This window comes from Furipterus horrens, unplaced genomic scaffold (genome assembly GCF_987537825.1).
Source record: "Furipterus horrens unplaced genomic scaffold, mFurHor1.1.pri manual_scaffold_10, whole genome shotgun sequence".
NCBI classification, from domain to species: domain Eukaryota; kingdom Metazoa; phylum Chordata; class Mammalia; order Chiroptera; family Furipteridae; genus Furipterus; species Furipterus horrens.
In genome coordinates this window covers 59,578,958-59,605,254 of record NW_028327180.1, presented here as the reverse complement: position 1 = coordinate 59,605,254, position 26,297 = coordinate 59,578,958, and the positions used below count along the sequence as shown (strand labels likewise).

The following is a 26,297-nucleotide window of genomic DNA, read 5'->3' as shown; positions in this document are numbered from 1 at the left end:
CCACCACATCCATACACTTCCATCCTCATTTTCCTTAATACTGTTGTGCGCCAGCCTAAAGCACTGCTTTATGTAGACTTTCCAACTTCCCAGACTGAGAAAAACCCTCAAGGGATGCATATCTGTGTCCTGCTTTTCTCATGGTGGTCCCACCTCTGGAGCTTTACGGTCACACTGTATTCAGCACTGGGCCTGAGCCTGGGTTGTGCTGGTCATAAGACTGCATCTCTGTGGTCACTGTGCTTGTGTGAGGACTCAGGTGAGAGCAGGAGTCCACTTGGGGTCTCTGTGGGAGGGATGGAGGAGGAGGGATTTTCAATCCTCCCGCAGAAGGTCCTGCTGAGTGCCCATCTGCTCCATAGTGGGCCAGGCCCACCCGGGAGGTAAGCCACAGGACAGCAAAGGAGGGGCAGGGAGAGACTGATTCCTGATGGCCTTTTTTGCTTAGGGCAGTTTGAGTTGGATTTCTGTCATTTGCAACCATAAGCCCTGCTCCGTAAGAGGACAAAGCTGTCTACTGGGTTTGGAAATGCAATGATCACACAAGTGGACAAGTTACACAATATGCAGTGTGAACCATGAGATTGTCCTGGCAGGACAGGAACATCAGGGAGAACTGTCAAGTCAAAGGGGACACAGAACTCCCAGGGTATGCCTTCCTTCAGCGCCACCCAGCGGGTACAGATGGACTTGGGCGGGTGTGAGGGGTCACCTTGGGGAAGGCAGTGCAGCAAGGCAGGCTTCCTGGGGTCTGACTGCACAAGCAACCCTCTCAGCAGGCCTCGGGGTCCCTTGGGACCTAGAACTGAGTTAGTAAATGTGAGGGTTCTGTATCTCTGAGGCCTGAGTTCTGGGAAGCCTCCCTGATTGTCTCTCCCTTTGACAACAGGACACAGGTTTGGGACTCAAGTCATGTGGTGGGCATGCTGGTGTGACTCCTCGTGGTGAGGGAGGGGAGCAGGTTCTTACTGGCTGAGGTGCAGTCCCATTTCCTGGAGGGCCTGTTCCTGCTCGTCACAAACCTTCTGCAGCTCTGCCTTCTCATCCTGGAGCTCTTGCAGTTCCTAAAATGAACAAACCAGACACCTGACACAGAACTGGTAATCCTGCTTTACAAGGTTTAGTAATCACAATGACAAGCAGGTCAGAGTGGTTTTCAATAGTAAAAGGCACTTTTGTTGTGTTAACCTCATTCAAAATGGGGTGATTTCATGGGTTATTTCTCACTAGCTTACTTCTCCAGAAAGGGCAAACAGAGGTGAGGAGCTAGCTCTGCAGCGGGGACAGTGACATGGGATAGGAGGCAGCTCGTTCATTAGGCACATTCCAAACAGTCACCCTCACAGGGCAAATAAGGCTTTGCCTACCTAAGTTTCTATTAAAAGATTTTTAAAAAATTTACAACGAGCTCAAAAAACACACACATGAAGCTTGTACAAAATTATATGAAGCTTGCAGTAATGAAGGCCCATTTGAATCAACTCTTTTTTGGAAAGGGCTGGTCAAATTTCCTGAGAATGAATAAGGCTGATGAAGGCTGAGATTTGGAGTCCTGTCATGGCTGGACAGCCATGATCTCGGAGGCCCTGAACCCCAGTGTAGGAGCTGTGCACATAGGTAGTGAGGCTTGTGAGGGACAACCTTGACGAGGTGTGGCATCTGGGACCAGTGCTCCTTGATGACATAGGCTGATGAGGGCCAAAGACCCAGAAAAGTAATGCAGGGTCCAGGGCTGACCTGGGTAGCCATGGGGTCTACAGCTGAGTGGTGGGCATTATCCCATAGCTGTCCCTGAGCCTTCTGTCCCAGCATGTGTTCACACAGCTTATTGGTGATGCCAGACAACTATTTCATTTCTCTCTCTCTGTGTGTGTGTGTGTGTGTGTGTGTGTGTGTGTGTGTGGTGGTGGTGGTGGTGTGGTGGTGGTGGTGGTGGTGGTGGTGGTGGTGTGGAATTAAAGACTTACACCAAAGTATTTTGAAGTAGAGTAAAAGAGGTATATTCCATGACATAGAACTTCCTAGAAGTCCTATTCTACCTTCTGTTGTGTCTCTTCCCCTCTCTGAGCCTGAGTGGTTCTTGAGAAACCTCTCTCGTCCCTAGTGATCCCCCTGCCCTGGTCTAAGGGGCTCTGTCACAAGAGGGTCTAGGCACTTTGAACAGAAATCAGAAAGACCTTTCTTAGCTCAAACGGTGCAGTACTACCCACTGCCATGTTAAACCCAACAAAACATAGGTCTGGAAGCTGTCCCAGCCCCGAGGGTCCTCCTGCAGAGAAGGTGAGGCATGGGAAGATCGCCTAAGGCTTGGCCATCCTGGGCCTGGCACCAGCCCTGTCAGGAGCAGCCATGGAGGTCAGAGACATGCCCACTCCCAGATGGCAGCCACCTCAGACCAGAACTGCCAGGCCCCTTCTGCCTTCTTGGGAGACGTGCGGTGACTTTACAACAGGGGACACTGTGGACTGCTGAGTTTCAGGAAGGTCCCGTCCCATAATCAGGTGACAGTGCCTTCTGCACCTTTTCCCTAGTCACTGGGGCTTCACCGCAGGAACTATGTGTCGCCTTCAGGCCAGGCAAGATCTCCAGAGGATGAAGGTGACTCCAGGGATAGATGCGACTCAGGGCTAGTCTAGGGAAGATTTAGGGCCCTGGTTCAGTGACTTCCCGGGGAAGGACCGAGGGCCAGGTGGTTCTTGGGACCCAGGGTACCTAACTTTGGGAGGAGTGGCCCACCCACCTTTGGGGAGAAGGTGTGGACTAGCATTTGCTGAAAATATTTACTGGTTACTTTGTTTTCTCTCTTGCAAGCTTACCACCCATTCTCCACACAGTCGCTGGTGATGGTCCTAAAACGAAATGGATTATGCCCCTCCAACAGCTTCTCACAGTGCTCAGAATAAAACGCAAATTCACTGACACAGCCCAAGAGCCGCGGTTGGCTGTGCACTCGTGGCCTCGGCCCAAGCGCACCCCCTGCCTCAGCCATGCTGCCTTCTTCCTGCATTTTCACCGCCCTGCCTCACCCTTCTGGGTGTCTCTGTCAGGTATCCCTCGATCCCTACCCGGTCCTCTTCCTGTCTGTCACATCTTTGGTTAACTGTCCCTCTCTCTCCAGACCATCGGCAGCACTGTGGGCGGTTTCCTGTCTGTTCTCATCACATGCTCACTGCTGGGGCTCCGGCTCACGCACTGGCTTTCAATCCGTCTGTCCTGCCCTTTCCTCCTAGCGTAGGGGCACTGAGGGCGGGGCACAGGGCTTCCAGGCCCGAACCATGGCCTGTGGGACCTGGCTCTGTGGTGGTCAGGGTCCTGTGCTGGTGGGTGCTTCAGGAGGATTTCCTGCAGGTGCTACTAGCTCTTCCTCCTGGGGACATCCACTTTACCTTTTTTAATCCTTCCACTTGCTGCAGCTCGGCTTGGAGGAGGGAGGAGGTGTCTCTCTCACACTGTAATTCTTGCTGAAGAGCTTGTCTTTGTTCTTTCTCTGATTTCAACTCCTTCTCTAGACTTGAGCTGTTTTTCCAAAATGAATGTGAGTCTCAGCGGCAGATTTTCATGGAAAATCCACAATCCAACCCAAGACACCACATAGGAAACAGAATTCAGCAGGAAACTGAATTGCCTCCTGAGCCTCTAGACCAGCGGTTATCAACCTGTGTGTCACGACCCCTTTGGGGGTCCAACGACCCTTTCACAGGGGTCGCCTAAGACCATCGGAAAACACATATATAATTACATACTGTTTTTGTGATTAATCACTATGCTTTAATTATGTTAAATTTGTAACAATGAAAACACATCCTGCATATCAGATATTTACATTACAATTCAAAACAGCAGCAAAATTACAGTTATGATATAGCAACGAAAATAATTTTATGGTTGGGGGTCACCACAACATGAGGAACTGTATTAAAGGGTTGTGGCATTAAGAAGGTTGAGAATCACTGCTCTAGACCCTTCAACTGAGCGTGGAGGCAAGGCTCTTGTCTCCCCAGGGCCACTGGCACATCCACAAGACATACCAGAACAGGCGGGAGAAAGCAGATGGGGACACGCGACAGTCCGCGGATGGAGGGAAAGGGAGGAGCGCACAGCAGAGCCCTAGGCAAGATGCAGACGGGAGAGGAAATAGTACGACCAATTTTGCCCCTTCCACCAAGAGCAGGCTGCAGATGGAGGCTACTGGGGGTCGGGGGTGGGGAGAAAGCTATCGAGGGTCAGGAGTGTGCCTCAGCTGAGCAGCCTCAGGGTGGCGTTTCCTCACTGGCTTTGGCACTTTTCCTCCTCACACTCACTCCCATCCCAATCGCAGCCTTGCAGGGGTAAGCCCTGAAGTGCGATACCATCCACTCCAGCAGGAGCACCTGCTCCCATCCTGTCCCCCACCAACCGGGCGCCTACCACTGGCTGAGCAGCTGGGAGAGCCGCTCCTGCAGCGCCTCAGTCCTGCGGCCCAGATTCTGCTGCAGCTGCTGGCCCCGCTCCTCGGCGTCCTGCCGCACCTGCTCTGAGTGCTGTAACCTAGGCCAAAGGAACCACAGGTCTCTGTAAGGCAAGGGCCCGAGCTCTGATTTGATGTAGGAAGTTTTCATAGTCTTGCTGGCTTGAGGTTTTTCTTTCCTTTTTAATTAATAGACAGTAAAATTGACTCCTGTGTCTGTCCAGTGCCCTGAGTTTTAGCACTTGTCAAGACCATATAACCACCATGGCCACAGAATGGTTCCATCGCCCCAGAAAACTCTCCAGTGCTGCCCGCTGTAGCCATATCCCCTCGTCCCACCCCTGATCCCAGGCAACCACTGAGCGGCTCTGACACCACAGCTGTCTTTCTGATACTGTCATAGAAATGAAATTATATTTGGTATAACCATCTGAAACAGACTTCTTTTTCTCAGCCTAACATCTTCGAGATCAGTCCAAGTTTCTGTACAGCAATGGCTGTACATTCCTTTCTATGGCTAACCAGTATTGCAGCGCAGAGTGACAGTTTGGTTATCCATTCTCTGATAAGACTCATCTGGGTTGTTTCTAGTTTTTGGGCAATTATGAATAGAGCTGCTATATATTTGTGTACAAGCTTTGTATGAAGATAACTTTTTATACCTCTTGGACAAGTAGCCAGGAGTGGGACTTCCAGGTCATATGGTAAGAGTATGTTCAGTTTTATTGTAAGAAACTGTTTTCCAAAGAGGCTGTACCATTTTGCATTCCCATCGGTAATGTATAAGCATTCCAGCCACTTCATAGACTTGCCAAACACTGGGTGTTGTCATTAGTAAAATATTTAGCTGCTCTAATAGTTCTGTAGTGGCATCTCAGTGTGATTTTAACGTGCACTTCCCTAATTACTCCTTTGCCATCTATATGCGGTCTTTAGTGAAGTTCTGTTCAAGTACTTTGTCCACTTTAAAATGGGATTGTTTGTTGAGTTTTGAGTTTTTAAATATATACTGGATACAAGTCTCTTGTCAAATACAAGGTGTAAATCTTTTGACAAAGGTTTACAGTTGAAAGTAGGTTTAGAGTTGTGAGTACATGAAACAGTTTATTCTTGTATTTTATTTATTATTGTATTATTTTCCATAGCCCTGGCTGGTTTGGCTCAGTGGATTGAGCGTCGGCCTGCGAGCTAAGTGTCGCTGGTTCGATCTTCCAGTCAGGGCACATCAGAGAAGGAAAACTCTGACTCCAAAAAACCTCCGCTGCCTTGCGGCATACCTCTTCAAGGGAAAGGCTAAGGGAGTAAACCCCGACAGAAAATCCGGAGCCGGAGTCCCTAAGGCGGTTTGACGTTGTAGTCAACACCGGCAACTCCTGCGGCGCACCTGAAGCCAAGCTGTATTGACTCCGTCTTTCCCTTGGATCCCTCAGCTGCGAAGAGAGGGGGGTCTGCTGCATGGGCAACAGCAGACCCTCCATATCACCCTGCCCAGGCTCTGTAGCTTCAGCTTCACTGGAGAGGACACTCCAGCGTCATCGCAAGATGTCGATTCAACACGGGAGGAGACAGATACCGTGTCACTCCTGAGTCGGACTGCACAGCCATTCTCGGCGGTGCAGATAGACTCTTAAGAAGCTACACCATCGTCTCTCGAGACGGACGGCTGCCGACGACGACGATTATTTTCCATATGAACAACTGTAAACTTACTTTTGCCGCACCTTGTATGTGATTTACAAATTCCCTCCCAATCTATTATGGGAAGCTGGGGAGCTTGGTGGTGGCAAATGTAGTTTAGCCCCAGATTTGGAAAACCACCACTGGGAGCGTGGCAGCACAGAGGACCCACTTTACACACTGGTTTTCCCATGGGGAACCAGGCCTGCTCTTCTATAGTAGCTTAAAAGCTTGCTTTCTGCTAAAGCACTCCCTCATCGTGAGCTGAGAACAACAGATGTTCAGTGTGTAACCTTGAAGCAGTTTCTTAGGGTCTGTTCTGGGCTGATTTTCAAGGACAGGATGTGGCTAAATCAGTTATCCTTATCATCCATGCATGTGTAACATTCTTTTCTCTATATAAGAGTAATAATCATATAAGGCAATAACTGGCACAATGACTTATAACGTTCTTGGATGTAATCTACCTAAAGAGTTAATAAAAGCCTGTTCAGGAAGGGGCAAAGCGCGCTTTCTCCTTTAGAGAGTGGCCAGTTTTGTCCCCTCTTCTCCACGGGATTCTTGCTGTCCGTGTGCATTTATTCATTTCATCCACAATGCCGTGGACCCTGCTGGTCGGAGGTCCGCAGCAATCTATAACTTGTCTTTATTCTCTGAACCATGTCTTTCACAAAACAAAATTTTTAAATTTTGATAAAGTATAATTTATCAAGTTTTTCTTTCATGGATCATGCTTTTATGTCATGCCTAAGATCTCTTTGTCCAACACAAGGTCACAAGGGCTTTCTATGTATTCTTCTAAAAGTTTTATATTTAGATTTATGATCCATTTTGAGTTAATTTTACATAAAGATGGGAAGTGTATATTGAGGTTATTTTTTTGCTCATGGATGTCTGATTGTTATAACGTAATTTATTGAAAAGACTATCCTGTCACTGTTGAATTGCCTTTGCACTTTTGTAAAAAGTCAGTTGCCCATATCTGCATGGGTGTATTTTGAGACTATTCTCATCCACTACTACCTGATGTTTAAATGTGACAGTGACAAGGAGCTACCTGGAAAACCCTGACCCTGAGAGGATGATGGGATTTAACAGTTCAAAGGGTGATTGAGTGAATATATGCACCCTTGCCGGGCAAGACTATGGACCTAAAGGACAGCCATCTTGACCCATGCATACTTCTGAGAGAGACTCTGAGTAAGTCTCCAGGCTCAGAGGGCCCAGCACCTTCTAGGGAATACCTGCTAGGGAAAGTGATTACCTTTCTTCCATCTGTTTCATGCTGGAGGTAATTTGATTGATTTTTTCTTCAAAAGATGTGATGGCTTCATTCTTCTGCTGTAAACTGCTCTCTGTAGCCTACAAAAGCAAGTCCAGGAGGTCAGACTCTGCCTCTCCAACACCCCCAGGCTAGCAGGGTATGACTGTTCACCTGGGTCTTTCACTAACACTTTCAAGAGCATTTCATTCATTGCTGCTCTTCCCCAGAGCCCCGGAAGGCACATTCAGTCAAGGCTCCCAGTCTTACCAACAGAAAGAAAGACCACGAAGGAGGGAGAGATGCCTTTTGTTTCATCACATAATTCATGCTTCTTTTTGAAAAGGACCATCAGAGTTGGTTCAGAAGCTGTTCTCTGTGCCAGGCATAGCCACAAGCCCATCTGACACCCAGAATCTCCTGGTAGGTGTTGTTAGCCCCACTGCTCTAAGTGACAGAAGGAGGCTCAGAAAGACAAAGCACCTGGGTGAAAGTTACAGTGCAAACAGGTAGAGCTAGGTTCATCCTCATGACTGTGTGACTTTTTGAGCCCAGGCTTTTAACAATGGCAGATACTGGGTAACCAGAAGGGGGCAAAAAGCAGTGTGTTCCTGTGTGTCTGCAAGAGACAGTTAAAAAAAAATTAATTTGTTTATTTTTAGAGAGAGGGGACGGGAGGGAGAATAAGAGGGAGAGAAACATCAACTGGTTGTCTCTCATGCGCCCCCAACAGGAGACTGGGCCTTGAACCCAAGCATGTGCCCTGACCGGAAATTGAACCAGTGACTTTTCGCTTAGCAGTACAATGCTTAACCAACTGAGCCACACTGGTCAAGGCTACAACAGACACTATTAAAATAAAAGGATACAGAGAGGCTGAGAAGAGACCAGATTCCTAATAAATTCTTAGGAAATAATATACAAACTGTATTCTCTTACCTTGAGGTAATAAAATCAGACACTAATAACAAAAGACTAGCTAAAAATACCTCATATCAGGAAACTTAATAGAATATTATTAAAAATGATTGAGCTAAAAGAAAAAAACCCAGAAGAGGAATTATGAAATACTCAAGAGCTAGAAGACAATGAAAACACAGTGCAATATATTACTACACTGAAGATGCCATTGAGCATAAGCTGCACCCTCATCTTATATACCACTAAAAAACAAAGAAACTGCTACTTGAAACATCATGCAATCTCACCCTGGCGAGCTAGCCCAGTTGGTTAGAGCATCATCCCACTACACCAACATTGTAGGTTCAATCCAGGTCAAGGTACAGAGAAGAATCAGCAAATGAATGTATGACTAAAGTGGAACAACAAACTATGTTTCTCTCTCTCTTTCCTTTCCTCTCTCTCTCTCTCAAATCAATCAATTAAAAAAAAAACCCTTTTAATTATTTTAAAAACAACATTGGGATAACACTGGTTAACAACATTATAAAATTTTCTGGTGTACAAGATTATAATTTAACACTTTATAGCATGCTCCCTACCCAAAGTCTAGTTTCCTTCTGTAACCATATATTTGACCCCCTTTATCATCTTCTCCCTCTTCGGTAACCACCATTCTGTTGTCTGTATCTATGTTTGTTTCTGTTAGTTTATTTGAAGCAACCAAAGAAATGGGAGAAGATATTTGCAAATGATACCTCTGATAAGGGGCTAATATCCAAAATATATAAAGAACTCACAAAACTCAACAACAAAAACCAATCTGATTTAAAAATAAGGTCCGGGCCCAGCCTGGTGTGGCTCAGTGGTTGACTACCGGCCTGTGAACCAAACAGTCGCTGGTTTGATTCCAAGGCAGGGCACATGCTTGGGTTGCGGGCCAGGTCCCCAGCTGGGTGTGTGTGAGAGGCAACCAATCAATGTATCTCTCACACATCAATGTTTCTCTCCATTTCTCCCTCCCTTCCCCTCTCTCTGAAAATAAATAAATAAAATATTAAAAAAAAAATAAATAAAGAGGACCTGAATAGATACTTTTCTAAAGAATACACACAAATGGGCAACAGACATATAAAAAGATTCTCATTGACACTAGTTATAAGGGAAATGAAAAACAAAACCACAATGAGGTATGACCTCACTTCTGTTAGAATGGCTACTATCAATAAGAAAAGAAATAACTGCTGGAGATGTTGTGGAGAAAAGGGAACCCTCTTGCACTGTTGGTGGGAATGTAAATTACTGCAGCCACTATGAAATTTTTAACTTTAAGTAAAAATATTTAGGAAATAAAAAATAAAACAGATGGGTTAAACATGCATTCTGGAAGTTAAAAATGAGTTATAGAGTAAACCCAAAGAAATAAGAAAGAATAAAAGTGAGGATTGAAATTAATGAAACAGGAACAACTATTAAGAATATTGAGAAAAGACTTCCGGCCAAGATGAAGGCATAGACAGACACGCTGCATCTCCCTCCACAACTAAGAAGGAATACAACTATCTCAAAACTAGAGACAACCAGAAGTTCCAGAAAATTAAACTGCATGGAAGTCCAGCAAACAAAGATATAAAGAAGAAATACTCCTCCAGACAGGTAGGAGGGGCGGAGCCAGGGCAGAGAGGACGAGGTGTGGTGGTGGCAACAGCAGCGGCAGGCCGGCAGAAAGTGCAGTTAAACATTTTAAAAAGTCAGGAGGGACTCCAGGGGAGCATTCCTAGCTCCTCACTGGACCTTGCAACACTGGTGAAAATCAAGCCTCATTGCTTCTGACTGTGTAGATCAGTGGGGGTTGGGGTGGAGGCAGAAACTGCCAGTCTCAGCAGAGTCCACTTGTTTAAAGGGCCTCCACAGTCCTAGAATGTCCACAGACCCACCCACTCTGGGAATGACAGCCAGGGCAGCAGCTAGAGGGGGGCCAGACCAGTGGGCAAGTGGGATAAGTGCCTGAAAAAGAGGCAAGTGCTAGGCAGGCAGCACTGTTCCCTCTTGGACCCCTCCCCCACATACAGCACCACAACATGGTGAAACAGGTTGACCTGTACTGACGAATCCCTAAGGCTCCACCCCTTACAATGTAACAGGAGCAACAGCTCTACCTGGGATGAGGAGGCAAACAAACACAGGAGCCTGTCAGAATGAGGAGACAGAGAAGTATCGCCCCAAAGGGGGAAGGGATCAAGGTTCCAGTGGGAGAACTAAGCGATGAGGAGATAGTTAACCTAACAGGTGAGGAGACAGACAACCTAACAGATGTAGATTTCAAAACACTAGTGATAAAGATGCTCACAGGCTTGACAGATATGCTGGAGTACAGCAAATGCATAAAAGAAGAAGTGAAGGCTATGCTAAGTGAAACAAAGGAAAATCCACACAAAACCAATGGTGAAGGGTAGGAAACCAGGGTTCAAATCAATGATTTGGAACATAAGGAAGAAAAAAACAGTCAACCAGTGCAGAATGAGGAAGCAAGAATTTTAAAAAATGAGGAAAACTTCCCAAATTTTGCGAGGGAGATGGACACACAGGTCTGGGAAGCATAAAGGGTCCCGGGTGAGCTGGACCCAGAGGGGACCACACCAGGACGCATCATGATTGAGATGCCAAAGGTGAAAGATAAAGAGAGAGTCCTGGGGGCAGCAAGAGAGAGGCAGAGTGTTGCCTACAGAAGTTGCCTATAGTACTATCAGCTGATTTCTCAGAGGACACTTTGCAGGCAGGAAGGGACTGACAAGCAGTATTCAATGTGATGGGAAGCAACTTACAACCAAGATCACTCTATCCAGCAAAGCTATCATTTGGAACGGAAGGGCAGATGAAGTGCTTCCCAGACAAGATGAAGCTAAAGGAGTTCCTCATCACCAACCCATTATTATATGAAATGTCAAAGGGACTTACTTAAGAAAAAGAAGATCAAAACTATGAACACTAAAATGACAACGAACTCACAACTATCAACAACTGAATCTAAAAAATAACAACAAAATCCAACTAAGCAAACCAGAATAGGAACAGAATCATAGGTATGGGGATCATTTGGAGGGTTATCAGCTGGGAGTGGGGAGGGGGAGAAATGGGGAAATGGTGCAGGGACTAAGAAGCATAATAGGTTGGTACAAAATAGACAGGGAGGTGTTAAGAATAATATATGAAAGGGTGAAGCCAAAGAACTTATATGCACGACCCATGGACATGAACTAAGGGGAGTGGGATTGCTAGAGGGAAGCGGGGTACTAGGCAGAGGGGAGCAAAGGGGAAACAAATTGGGACTACTGTAACAACATAATCAATAAAATATACTTAAAAATATTGAAAAAAATGCAAATAAAAAACGGTGAATAATAGAGATTTAAAATTTTTGAAAAAGTATTATGAACAACTATAAGCTAGAACATTTGCAAATCTGAACAAAATAAGATACATTTTGGGGAAAATTGTAAAATATACCAAGCCCTATCTGGTGTAGGTTGGGCATCCTCCCGCAAACCAAAGGGTTGCTGATATGATTCCTGGTCAGGGCACATGCCTGGGTTGTGGGCCAGGTCCCCAGTTGGGGGTGTGTGAGAGGCAGCTGACTGATGTTTCTCTCCCTTTTTCTCTCCGTTTCCTTCTCTCAAAAACAAAGAAATACAATTTTATAAAAATAAAAATAAAAATATACCAAAATGGGCTTGAGAAGAATGGGAAAGATGAATAGGCCAGTAATGGTAATCAAAGTCTGTCTGCTCCAAAGCCGCAACCCAGATGAATCCTGTCACATAGGTGGGTTCACAAACTTTTGGAGAACAGGCACTTGTTATCTTATACAAATTATTCCAGAGAAAGAGAGAGAGCAGGAAAGCTTGTTTTATAGGGCCAGTCCAGCTTTAATTTGGATAAGGTTAATAGAAGAAAAAAATTAGAGATCCATCTCATATGTAAACACACATATATATAACTAGCTAACTGGATTCAGATTGCATTTAAATATATCACAATCAAGACTTCAGGCCAAGATGGAGGTGTAGGTAGACACACTTCACCTCCCTCCACAACCATAAGAAGGAATACAACTACCTCAAAGCTAAACACAACCAGAACTACCAGAAAATCGAACTGCATGGAAGTCCAACAAACCAAGATATAAAGAAGTAATACTCATCCAGATGGGTAGGAGGGCAGAGAGGACACGGTGTGGTGGCAGCAGCAGCAGCAAGGGCAGTGGAAAGTGCCGTCACACATTATAAAAGCCTGGAGGGGTACCTGGGGAGAGATCCCAGCCCCAACCAGACCGTGTAGCTCACGGTTCCAGCGCCAGGGAAAATAAAGCCTCATTGCTTCTGACTGTAAAAACCAATGGGGGTTAGGGCAGTGGAAGGAACTGCCAGTCTCTTAGCAGAGTCTGCTCTTTCAGAGGCCCCCACAGTCCTAGAACATCTGCAAACTCACCCACTCCGGGAATCACAACCAGGGCAACAGCTAGAGGGGTGCCAGTCACATACGGGAAGCAGGAGAAGTGCCTGGGAAAGGGGTGAGTAATGAGCAAGCAGCATTGTTCCCTCTCAGACCCCTCTCCCACATATAGCGCCACAACGTGATGAAACAGGCGGCTCCGTACTGATGAATACCTAAGGCTCTGCCTCTTACAACATAATAGGTGCAACAGTTCTACCTAAGACACAGAGGCAAACACAGGAGGCTGTCAAGTTGAAGAGACAGAGAAGTATGGCCCAAAGAGGGAACAGATCAAGGTTCCAGTGGGAGAACTAAGCAATGAGAAGATAGTCAACCTAACAGATGTAGAGTTCAAAAGATTGGTGATAATGATGCTCACAGACTTGACAGACATGCTTGAGTATAGCAAACGCATAAGGGAAGAAATGAAGTGAAATGAAGGAAAATCCACACAAAACCAATGGTGAAGGGAAAGAAGCCTGGGTTCGAATCAACAATTTGGAACATAAGGAAGAAAACAGTCACCCAATACAGAATGAAGAAACAAGAATTGAAAAACCGAGGAGAGGCTTAGGAACCTCTGGGACAACTTTAAATGTACCAAAACCAATCACCGGGGGCCAGAAGGAGAGAGGAAGAGCAAGAAATTGAAAACATGTGAAAAAATAATGAAGAAAAACTTCCCTAATTTGGCGAAGGAAATAGACATATAAGTCCAGGACACAGAGTCCCAAACAAGCCAGACCCAAAGAGGACCACACCAAGACACATCGTAATTAAAATGCCAAAGGTTAAACATAAAGAGAGAATCTTAAAAGTGGCAAGAGAAGAGAGTTACCTACAAAGGGGTTCCTATAAGACCATCAGCTGATTTTTCAAAAGAAACTTTGCAGGCAAGAAGTGACTGGCAAATATTCAAAGTGATGAAAAGTGAGGACCTGCAACCAAGATTACTCTATCCAGCAAAGCTATCATTTAGAATGGAAGGGTAGAAAAAGTGCTTTCTGGACAAGGTAAAGCTAAAGAAGTTCATCATCACCAAACCATTATTATATGAAATGTTAAAAGGTGTTCTTTGAAAAGAAGGAAAAACAGATAAATATTATGAACAATAAAATGGCAATACATATCTATCATAATTAAATTAAAAAATTAAATAAATGAACAGATCAGAAAAAAATTTCACATCCTCAAAATGATACATGATTTAGAATGACAAAAATAAACAAAAAGAGGAAACATTCAGAATGTCAGCACAGAGCAAAGAGGATGGGAGTGTGTGTGTGTGTGGGGGGGGTCAGATGAAAGCAGCTAAGAACACAAGAGAGGTGTCTCATTATAGTGTGTTCCAGACTAAGGGGGATGATAGACCCCTGAGCACCTGTACCCCAAGGGACAGGGTGAGACATGAAAATGGCCACCAGAGGATGTGGGCCTGGTGCTGCCACAGGAAAGCTAGTGCCTGCACCACAGCCTCAGCAGTCAAGGGGCCTGGTCATGTCAAGCAGGTGTTTCCAGCTGGAGAGCTGTAACCCTTCCTAGTCATGGCAAACAGGTAGTAAAATGGCCACTGGCCCAAACTTGGGACACAGATGCCTGCGTCCCATGCCTCGGCTCAAGGGGAGGGGCTGGAGAGAGCCAGGATGTGAGAAGGTGTGGTGGGTCTGAACAGGCACTGGGAAAAGGAGTGTGTAGCAGGGGCAGGAACAGAGGGGTCAAAGGCAGGGGCCTCCTGGGTTAGAAGAGCCAGCTGCTTCTGACTGACATATGTGAAAAAAGACTAAAGACTGTGCAGCAGGGGCCCTGGGATGCCCTGCAGGGAAGTTGGGTTAGGGGCTGTCCTCATGGCTTGGTCAGCAATTTCTGATGAGTGGCCATTAATATGAGAGCGAGAGGCTCTGGAAGAGCTAAGAAATGAAGCAGGCACAAGGACAGTGTTGAATGAAAAAACCAACAAACTGGTCACTGACACCCAGCTTGAGTGGGGGCAGTAGGGCAGAGGTTGTGACTGAGGACACTGCCTTGTCCAGGAAACCAGAAGTCAGGCTTGAAAAGTGCCCTGTATACAAGCCTCTGTGGTCCCAGGTGCCCCTGCAGCCCAGTGGCCCCTTTTCTAGGTCACTGCCCAGAAGGATGCCTGCTGCTGTGTCTCAGGCTTGAAAGGAAGCCCAGTCCTGGACCCTGCCTTGCCACCCCCACCTGCCACTGGCAAGAATGGTGGCCTCCAGAGTGGCCTTGAGAGGTGAAGCTGCCACCAGTGGGTCTCTGAGTGACTGCTGAGCAAAGCTGCTGGTCTGACAGGCTCTCCCTGGAAATAACTAGATGTGACAAACACCCAAACTTCCATATTTTTACGCCACTCTAATTCCGGGTCTGCTAAATTATGGCAGTAGTTTAGTTTCCTCTAACACATGTATACTCACCAGAACCAGATGAAAACATGAAAAAATTACAACAGCCCTGGCTGCATGGCTCAGTAGGTTGGAGCGTTGTCCCGTACACCAAAAGGTTGCGGGTTCCATCCTTGGTCAGGGCACATCCCCCCTCTCTCTGTGTCTCTCTCCCTTCCTCTCTCTCTAAAATCAACGGGAGAAAAACATATCCTTGGATGAGGATTAAGAGAAAAACGTTAAAATAGATAATCTGTTGGAGGGTGAAATTCTTTTTTCCCTTTTCTCTTTTTACTTTGATTTTTCAATGCTGCTATTACAGTGATGATGCTGTGATAGTTTTAAAAAGACAGGACAATATAAGTTTCTTTGTACTGTCTGCTCTCACATTGTCTTTGAAAAGTGAGCCTGTAACCACATCCATGGGCAAGAATGTGGGCTGTTTTGGCAATAACACAGGAAACAGAACGTGAAAAGGAAAAGTGTGGAGAAAAAGCACAGAATGGTATCCCCCTGAAGAGCTTCTGGGCAAGGAAGCGTTACAGTTTTAGACTCTGTCCATCGGACTCTGGGCGACGGACTCTTCTGAGCTGGCCCCCTCAACTGTCCTGAGTGAGAGGGGAGACGGGCGGTTTGTTGTGTGACTTGGAGACTCAGCAAGCCTGGAAAAGAGAGCAGCAGCTTCTGTCCTTAGCCCACTTCCCAACCATTAGCCACGGAAACAGGAGGGGACAGACAGCAGGGGACGGTGAGGTTCACAGCAGGCGCAGCTCAGGTGTCAGCTCTGCTGTTCAGCCACCAGGGGCAAGGGACTCAGCCAATTTGTTCTGTCTTGTCACTGATGTTTCCCTCATTTTATCAACTCTTCTGAGGGATCACTGGGAGACTCAAGCAAAGTAAAAGCAGTAACAGGTAATAGGGCCTAGGACCAGGTGCGACACATCCTGGGGGCTCCCAGATGTGTCTGCTGTCTCCCTGTGCAGGGTAGGGAACAGAGAGCCGCATGCAAAAGCCCTGCTGCTATAGACAGCAGCAGGAGGCCAGGCTGTGGTTCGGGCCCCTGCCAGCTCCCACCTGAACTCTGTGGAACATCTGCAGATTGATGGCTTTGACTTCCTCCAGCTGCTGGCGCAGGGCAATGAGAGTGTCCTGCTTCTCGTGGGTGTCCTTTTCCAGCAACTTCATTGCAATTTCCATTTCAGTTTTCATGCCAATTTGTAACTCCAGTTCTTTTTCTAGTTCCTTAAAAGGATAGTAACAAGGAAAAGATTATTTAATACTAAAGTAGAACACAGAAATTAGTTTAACTGAGGCTGTATCTTGGGCAATACATAAACTACAAACTCAAGGTCAGAATAGATTAGGGAGATCTGGAAAAGTCTGTCTAGCACATAACTAAATGAGGTTTTTCCCCTTTACCCATTTTACAATGAACACTGGCTCTGCATCAAGTCCCCAGAAAGCTGGTAGGTGGAAATACTTGCCTAGAGTTCTAGCAACCGGGCTCTTCACACTCTAATATCAGAACATAGGGTCTGAAAGAATGTCTGTCTCATGTTTCAGTGCTCAAACAACTGGATGTTGCAATGTTAGAACTTCTGGAATGATTTGCTAGCTTATGGCAACAAAGGTGGAACCACTGTGAGATGGTTCTGTCGGGGTAACTAAGGACTCACCTTCTCTACATCCATGCAAAGAAGCAAAGAAACAAAGAAGTGTAGCAGGTACAAGAACTGTGTTTAATAAAAATCAGCAGCCACTGACTCTAGATGGGGTGAAAATAGACCAGAGGCTCTGACTGAGGGGAATGTATTGTAAGGAATCCGCACATCTAGTTTCACAGCGATCCCTGAAAAAGTTTTATGAAATTTGAAAATGTAAGTAACAGTGCAGAACTGAGTGGTAAATGCAGCCTTTTTGGGGCTGTCTGTGGGTGTCAGTAGGGTATGCACATGTCTGAAAAGTTCTGAAGAAATCACAAGGCCTCTGGGGAACCCTTCCTAGAGATCCTTGGGCTCGCACACTCACCAAACGGACTTTCCTTTCCTCCTTCAGCTGCTTCCACACATCACTATACATCTTGTCCAGACCCTGCCGGGTCTGCCTATAAGTCTCCAGCTCAACTTTTATGTCCTGTTTTGTTATCTGTATCCACCAAGAGAAAAGGTTTATTTATGGGAAGCAAACCAACTGCAAAATATTTAAAAATATATCGTAATTTTTTTTAAAAGTAGCACAATTTCTTAAGCATAATAGAGAAAGATTAAAATGTTAAAGCTGCCCTGACTGGTGTGGCTCAGTGGATTAAGCGCTGGCCTGCAGACTGAAAGGTCGTCAATTCAATTCCTGTTCAGGGCACATGCCTGGGTTCCTAGTTGGCGTGTGAGAGGCAACTGATCTATGTTTCTCTCACACATGTTTTTCTCCCTCTCTAAAAAAAAAAAAAAAAAAAAGAATAAAATTAAAAAAACAACAAAAAACAAAAAACAGAACAACTGTTCTTAGTGGGCAATTTACCATTCATTATTTATCAAGAATGGATGAATTTTGAGATGAATCATATATGCTCTCTAACTTCACATCATCAGGTGAGCAAGCCAGTGATTCTACAAAACAGCAAACAAATAAGGGAGGGAGGTGCAAAGAGCTGTGGGGACAGGGGAGCAGGCCTAGGCCCACTGATGGGAGCAAGGGATGGCATCCCAGAGGAGCTGGCATGGGAGCAAGTGTGGAATAGTGAACAGGAGCTTCCGTGTGCAAAGGCCCAGAGGTGAGGGAGCAAGTGCTTGGGAAACCCCAGGAGTCCCAGGCCTGAGCGTGCTGTGGTGACACCATAGGCAGAGGTCTGTGAAGGATCCGCCTGGGTGTGGAACGTGCCCGCCAACTGTGAGGCCAAGTTCTCACCTCTACACTCTTCTCACTTCTTTCACGGGTTAATTCATTTTGTTCTCTTAATTGTTGCTGTTCTTCTTGAAGTGAACAGATCCGGTCTGTTGCAGCTGAAAGCTGATTAAGAAAGATTTTCATATTTCTTAGTATCAGCATGAATCATAAAGTTCAGATTAAAATCTAACATTTGGCTTCTTCACAATCAACAATTTATTTTCACATACTTGATATTTTGTTTTTAATTTTATTTCTTGCTTTGAATAGGTATTATATCTACATGGTACAAAACTCTGAAGATGTAACAGTGTGTATAATAAAATCTCTCCTATCCATTCCCCTAGCCATCTCTGCTCTCCCCCACTTTTCTCCTTTTGTAAAAGTGATAGCATAATACATAATGTGGGCAAAGCATTATGGATGCAAGACATTAGAAACAGCCTGACCACCAAATATTAGGGAAATGGTTTAATAAGGTAGAAATATATAATAATTTGAGGACATACGTATAATACCGATATAAAAATAAAATAGCTTATATAGTATTTTCTCACCCCCTTTATTTAAAAAGTCAACTATATTAAAAATGTTTAAGAAAAGATGAGAACTATAAATGCCACATGATAAAACAGTTGTCACTTAGTCAAGGGATTATGGGCTTTTTTCTGATTCTTTATTCTTCTCAGTTTTTCTTTTCTTTTTTTCTCTTTTAATTTTATTTACTTATTTTTAGAGAAAGGGTAAGGGAGGGAGAAAGAAAGGGAGAGAAACATCAATGTGTGCTACAGATGTATTGATTGGCTGCCTCTCACATGCCCTGAACTGGGCACCTGGTGCATGTACCCTGACCAGGAATCTAACCAGTAACCTTTTGGTTCACAGGCCAGTAGTGAATCCACTGAACCACACCAGCCAGGGCTCTTTTCAGTTTTTCTAGCCAATGAGCAAAAGAATATTTTATCATGAGAGGGAGAACTGAAGCACTCTGGATAGAAATCACAACCACACCATTAAAGATGTGCCTGAGGAAGGCATCTTCCTCTGCCGATGAGCTGTCACAGTTTGGAGAAAGGCACACAGAGCAGGTGCGCTCACAGGCCTGCTGAGGAGAGGCTGTTGAGAAGGGCCAGGGAGGAGTAAGTAGGCAGGCCAGGCCCGCCTTATCCAGCTTCTGAACTCACCCGAGAGGGAAGGAGGCTGAGAAGAAAGAAGCAAGGCATCCGCCTTTGGCACTCGGCCATGCTCTCTCAGCATCACTCACTGACGGGGGCCCTGCAGCACTGAGCCCTTCATCTTCTTAAGTCAGGAGCATCCAAGTCCACTCAGACTTGGAATCCAGACTGGGGTTTCTAACCATAACTGCTGTGCCCAAACAAGAAACTAGCAGGCTTCAAAGGAGGTGCAAGTTGCCACAAGGGAAGACACAGGCGAAAACCATGAGCTAATTCCCATTTTACTCTCTGAAAATGTAGAGAGCACACCATGAAGAGAGGCATACTTTTCAAATACCTTTGAAGAAAAAATAAGTTAGTCGTTTAGTTTCAAAAGCTAAATTAGACCTTCCTTCAAAGTATGCCACCTGGTCTGGGAGAACAAATAGGGAACCTGCTTGTTCAAAAATCAACTCACATCATGTGAGGGCCCTCCACACACCAGCTGTTGCACTGGGCACATTTATATGATATTAATCCAATGCAATCTTTACAACAGGAGTCGAAGGTATGGATTATCATCCAATTTGGAGATGAGAACTCAAATACCCACCACTTAAACTGAGGCCCAAAGTTCCACCCACCCAAGGTGAAGGTGAGTTCTCCAAGTCTAACTGGGGCCAAGTCTCTCCTGTGATGTCCATCTAGGAATGTCACCCTTGAATTTCCTTCCTCACACAGATCTGAGCTCCTCTCTTAAAAGCATCTTGGACTGGCTCCACAGGAGAGCACAGTCAGTTCAAGTGCGCCTTAAACTGGGCGCTCCACACAAAAGTGAGATCTGCGACTCTCCTTTTGGCTGTAACTTGCCTCCACTGTGGCCGTGGGGGTCCATTCTCTGGCCTCTCTCATAGCCCTCTTCCTCCCCATTGAGACTTGGTGGGGGTACAGAGCAGCCAGGGACCGCTACCTGCGGAAAGCCTTAGAAAGGCTGAGCACCCCATTCCTGCTAACAGGGGACAAAATATGTTTGCCAAGGAGACTGCCAGGCAGCTGGTATCAAGCTATCTTCCTCGGCCTCAGCCCTCCTTCTTCCTATCCTTTCACTCTCTCTCTTCCTAGTAAGAAAGCAGAGAAAGACCATGCTGTGGGGAGACTGGTCCCCCGCTCCAGAGAGGCTAAAAGACAGAAGGTGTGGGTGGGGTGCTCTCATCTCAGAACAGAGTCTGTGCCACCCAGGCATCAGGGTGACGCATTGATCCTCGGAGAGGTGGGAAGAGGAAGAGCAGAATGTGCTCACGAAGGAGCTGGGCTGTCCAGAGACGACCATTGAGAGGCCCTGGGACCCACGCCCCGGCCTGCTGCAGGGCCAGGGCACAACAGACATCCCGAGGATGTGACATTGGAGACTGCTTGTCCCTTGTGCAGCTCAGCCGCGGTCAGCAGATCAGCCCCACCAGGCAGCAAGCGGTTTGTCAGGCATGCCTATTACACCATTTCTCTTAACCTTAGCTGTTCTGTTCTAAGAATTGCAATAAGTTACAAACCTCTTCTTGAAGCTTTGAATTAGTCTTTTCCAAGCCATCTATCTTGGTTTGAAGATCCCCAACTGTGCAGCTATAGAAAATACAACATTAAGCAAATGTGAATTAAAAGTTTTGCTGCTTTCCCAACCTGTGGACAATGAGACACAGATTTCCTGTAGGAAGCGGAGAATCTAAGGGTCTCCAATGACCTCCAATGACAATTCTACATGTATGTGTGTGTTCACACTGATCAGAAAGTTGTCAATATTTTCTCCCCCAAATATATATCCATTTTTTTTTTTTAGTTGGCTGGAAAGAAAATAGTTTTTCTCCCCAACACAATAAAAGAGAACCAAAATCTGTTGGCAGTCATATATCTAAAGTAATATTCATATCAAGATATTGGTACTTTTGAGTAGTAGGGATCAAAGGTGATTAAAAAATCTTTTTATACTTTGCCCCATTTTTCAAATATTCTTCAAATAATATGTACTACTTTCATATTGAAAAACATGTAAAAAGCTAAAGTAGACTTGATAAGCAGTAACAGTGGTAACTTTCTCTTTCGATGATGTGCCAGGCCCTGTTTGTTCTCAGTCCTTTAAATGCATGTAATGCTCCCCTAATTCAGTGAGGTGAACTTTACTACCTATTTTACAGACAAGAAACCATAACTTTTAGAGAACCATTCAGGATTGCAGCGTAGGCAGACATGGCTCACCTCTTCGAACAACCACATCAAAATTACAACTAAAATATAGAACCACCACCAGCTGTAACTCAGAAATTGAGTTGAATAAAAGTCTGACAACTATGGAATTAAAAAAACCACTTCCATCAAGATGAAGCCAGCAGGCTGGTGCCATATCTGAGACTTCATCAACCTGGCGAACACTGTTTGACCTGCCTTGGAGATCCCCAGAGACTCTGCCCACCCAACTTATGGGCCCACCCAAGCTTCTTTTCCATATGAATGGCTGGTCTTGGCTCATGATTCACAACTTCCTAAATCCTCTCAAACAAGCAACAGAAGTCCTCCATGAGATCCAGGCCCAGCACTACCAGCAGACAGCTTAGATTCACAGCTTGGCTTCACCTGGGAATCTCCAAGCTCAGCACAAGTAGCAGCCATCTCAGATTGTTTTATAGCTCAGGCAGGGTGGCCCCGGGCAAACACAGGTATTGGGCTAACCTTGGCCTGCACCACCCAGGAAACACCAGGGCCAGTGCACCTAGTGGACAGCTACAGACCACATCAGAGCACCACCACCCTGCCCCTTTACAGCTGATCCTCTATGGAGGGCGGAGGTTGGTGGTCAGTGGTCACAGCCAGTCCTTGCCCCTGACTGGCCTGGGTAAATCCCTCCCATTGATCTGCCAACAGCAACCAAGGCTCAACTACAAGAGGAGGGTGTAGTCAGCCCACATGAATGGCGCACCTTGATACCCAGCTTGGGTGATAGGGGAGACTGTGCCACTGGACCTTCCAGAACACCCACTACATTAGGCCATACTACCAAGACATGGAGTCAAGTAGTTAAACTTAATACACAGAAACAAACACAGGGAGGCTGCCATATTGAGAAAGCAAAGAAATACGGCCCAAATGAAAGAACAGAGCAAAACTCTAAGAAAAGAACTAAATGAAATGAAGATAGCCAACCTATTATGTGTAGAGTTCAAAACACTGGTGATCAGGATGCTCAGAGAACTCATGGAGCATGGCCACAAAATAAATGAAGAAATAAAGGTTATACAAACTGAAATAAAAATATATATACACAGGGAATCAATAGGGATGAGAAGGAAGCTGGGGTTCAATACAACAATCTGGAACAAAAGGAGAAATAAACATTCACCTGGGACAGAAAGAAGAAATAAGAATTGAAAACAATGAGGAAAGGATTAGGAATCTCTGGGACAACTTTAAATGTACCAACATCCAAATCATAGACATGCCAGAAGAAGAAGAGGAAGAGCAAGAAATTGAAAATTTATTTTAAAAAAATAATGAAAGAAAACTTCCCTAATTTGGTAAAGGAAATAGACATACAAGTCCAGGAAGCACAGATGTCCCAAACAAACTAGACCCAAAGAGGACCACACTAAGACACATCATAATTAAAATGCCAAAAGTTAAACATAGAGAATCTCAAAAGCAGCAAGAGAAAAAAAGAGAGTTACATACAAAGGAGTTTCCATAAGACTATCAGCTAATTTCTCAAAAGGAACTCTGCAGGCAAGAGGGGCTGGCAAGAAATATTCAAAGTGATTAAAAGCAAGGACCTACAGCCAAGATTACTCTATCCAGCAAAGCTATCATTTAGAATGGAAGGGTAGACAAAGTGCTTCCCAAACAAGGTAAAGCTAAAGGAGTTCCTCATCACCAAGCCATTATTATATGAAATATTAAAGGGACTTATTTAAGAAAAAGAAGATCAAAACTATGAACATAAAAATGACAACAAACTCACAACTATCAGCAACTGAATCTAAAAAATGAAAAGAAAAACAAACTAAGCAAACAACCAGAACAGAAACAGAATCATAGTTATGGGGATCATTTGAAGGGTTATCAGCTGAGAGGGGAAGGGGAAGAATGGAGGAAATGGTGCAGGGATCAAGAAGCATAATTGGTAGAAAGAAAATAAACAGGGGGACATTAAGAATAGTATAGGAAATGGAGAAGCCAGAGAACTTACAAGTACCACCCATGGACATGAACTAAGTGGGAAGGGATTACTGGAGGGAAGTGGGGTACTGGGCAGAGAGGGAAAGGGAAAAGAAATTGGGACAACTGTAACAGCATAATCAATAAAATATACTTAAAAGAAAAAAAAAAAGAAAACCATAACTTTATATTAAAGAACTCACATTCATATCTACGATAGGACACCCTGACTGAACCTGGCAGTCTGGCCCCAAAGCCTGCACTTTTTGGCGATAGGCCCTCCAGCCCAACCTGGAGCCCATGCCTGTGAGGGGCAGAGACACACTCCTGGCCAGGCCAAAGAATCGGGGCCCAACAACATGGGAGCTTTTCTGCAACAGGAAAGCTGGGGAGGTCCCAGCCAGGACGAGGACAGTGTACCTCATTGTCCTTCCAGTCCTTCGACCTTCCCTTGAGGCCCCTCAATAAAGTGGTTTGATTTACTGCACTCCAAAAAATATTGGGCAGAAGAAAAATAAAAATACAAGGACATAAAATGAAAAGGAAACAAAACAAAAGCTATGGAGGGAATGAAAAGTTCAAGGGTCTACAGTTGTCCATTCTACACCAACTATACAGCTTAAAAAGTAGTAACAAAATTTACATTTTGTTAGAAAACACAAATGACCAGAAAAGGCAGATCCTCCAGAAAAGAAAACTGAGATGAACTAACAGCTCACACTGGCTAGGCCCCGCCTCATTGCAGGCTCTGATCCTCAAACCTGATGAGCGAGGACGCACTGGGGCCCAGACATGAGGCCAGGCCTCCTAGGTCACCATGGGAGGTTCAGTGTCTGCTGCCAGCCGCAGGGAGAGGACCTCAGGACAGTCATGTCAAGTCCATGTTAAGAGAACAATTAAATTATTAAAAGTAGGATCAAGCAGAGTTTGTTCCTGTGATTCAGGAAGGGCTCTGTTTGAAGAAGTCCATCAATAAAATAGATCACATCAATAGATTAAGGGAGAAAAGTCACAGTTACCTTACTGGATGCTAAAAGGCATCTGGTAAAATTCAACATCTATTCCTTATAAAAACTCTCAATTATCTAGGAATTGATCAAGAAGCTCTTTCAAAATAACAGCCAATATCACACTGATGGAGAGCTTGGAGCAGCACTTCTCTAGGCCCCTTCAGAGGGACGCGCCAGCTCCTTGGCCTGTCTCCCTGGAAAGCACTGCTAACGTGCACTGCACAAGCGCCAAAGGGGTCAGGGAGAGAATGAAGTCTCCCAAGCACAGGAGAGAGAGACTCTGCCCACTCTCACCAACACCTCCAGTGTCTGGTGTTTCATGAGACATAGCAGCAGCAGCTTCCCAATTAAAACGAAAAATCAAGATAAGGCTGCCGGCTATGGCTACTGAAGGCTCTTGAAGGCCTAGCCCAGTGGTTCCTGCCCTTTCCCTGCCCCAGCACGCTGGAGGGCTTTGTGCGGGGCCCCAGCAGCCACAGTGCCGCGCATGGCAGAGACTTTCAGCCCAGTGGCTGCAGAGTGAGGGCTGGAGACGAAAGGTTTGATTTATGGCCTCGACACTGTATAACTGCACAAAACAAAGAACTGAAGGACTCCCCAAAGCTCTTTATTAAGAGATCCTGCTTCTACAGTCTGCACATGGGAGCCTGGCACACTAATCTTTCTTCTTGGTTTGGAAAAAAAAGTTAGTTATAAATATACGGCAACTCAAGAAAGTTCCATGAAACAACAGTCAGGTACTGAGAATGAACTGTCATGCTGGAAAAAGGAGGGAGCCCTACCTCAAGTGCCGGTTCAGTTCTTCCACATAATTTTTTTGATCAAGGACATCAGTAATTCTTTCATGTCTTTAAAAGAAAGCATAAAAAGAAGGTCTGTTTACTCAGAATTAACACTTTGTAACTTTCCCCCAACATGGAAACATGTGGCCTGGAGACCAGGTGCCCCGCAGCTGGCGAGGCATCTGGGAAGAGGAAAGCCACAGCAAAGCCACAGCATGCAGGGCAGGGACACAAACAGCCACATGCATGTGGCTCCCAGGGGCAGATGAAGATCCTCTTGCTATAGTGAAAGAGGGAGGCTGGTTTAGAAGAGACCACGAGACTTCAAAACACAAAGCTGATCAGTCTGTGCTAAGAAAAAAAGGACTTGGACATTTTTTTTTAAGTATATTTTATTGATTAAATTGTTACAGTAGTTCCAATTTTTTTCCCTTTGCTCCCCTCTGCCCAGTACACCGCCCCCTCCAGCAATCCCACCCCCCTTAGTTCATGTCCATGGGTCGTGCATATAAGTTCTTTGGCTTCACCCTTTCCTATATTATTCTTAACTTACCCCTGTCTACTTTGTACCAATCGATTATGTGTCTCAATCCCTGCACCATATCCCCATTTCTCCCCTTCCCCACTCCCAGCTGACAACCCTCCAAATGATCCCCATACCTATGATTCTGTTCCTATTCTGGTTTACTTCGTTGGATTTTGTTTTTATTTTTTAGATTCAGTTGTTGATGGTTGTGAGCTTGCCGTCATTCTAGTGTTCATAGTTTTGATCCTCTTTTTCCTACGTAAGTCCCTTTAACATTTCATATAATAATGGCTTGGTGATGATGAACTCCTTTAGCTTTACTTTGTCTGGAGAGCACTTCATCTGCCCCTTCATTCCAAATGATAGCCTTGCTGGATAGAGTAGTCCTGGTTGCAGGCTGCCTTTCATCACATTGAATACTGCTTGCCAGTCCCTTTCTGCCTGCAAAGTGTGCTCTGAGAAATCAGCTGATAGACCTATAGGCACCCGCCTGTAGGCAACTCTCTGCCTCTCTCTTGCTGCCCCCAGGACTCTCTCTTTATCTTTCACCTTTGGCATCTCAATCATGATGCGTCC

General features: G+C 45.3%; 1 protein-coding gene across 5 annotated transcripts in view; it reads right to left on the bottom strand.

Moving 5' to 3' along the window:
* Window positions 1-26,297, bottom strand: part of RUFY1 (RUN and FYVE domain containing 1) — a 62,100-nt gene that overhangs the window by 6,443 nt on the left and 29,360 nt on the right. For 3 of the 5 annotated variants that reach the window (XM_090290427.1, XM_090290430.1, XM_090290431.1), the window contains exons 7-15: window positions 25,196-25,261; window positions 20,754-20,823; window positions 18,074-18,175; window positions 17,198-17,314; window positions 16,244-16,411; window positions 7,389-7,486; window positions 4,408-4,527; window positions 3,387-3,516; window positions 970-1,064 (exon numbers count right to left, since the gene is read on the bottom strand). In XM_090290427.1, the coding sequence (XP_090146553.1) occupies window positions 970-1,064; window positions 3,387-3,516; window positions 4,408-4,527; window positions 7,389-7,486; window positions 16,244-16,411; window positions 17,198-17,314; window positions 18,074-18,175; window positions 20,754-20,823; window positions 25,196-25,261 (966 nt within the window). The remainder of the gene's footprint in view (window positions 1-969; window positions 1,065-3,386; window positions 3,517-4,407; window positions 4,528-7,388; window positions 7,487-16,243; window positions 16,412-17,197; window positions 17,315-18,073; window positions 18,176-20,753; window positions 20,824-25,195; window positions 25,262-26,297) is intronic. The other 2 variants (XM_090290429.1, XM_090290428.1) reach the window with 2 other exon arrangements.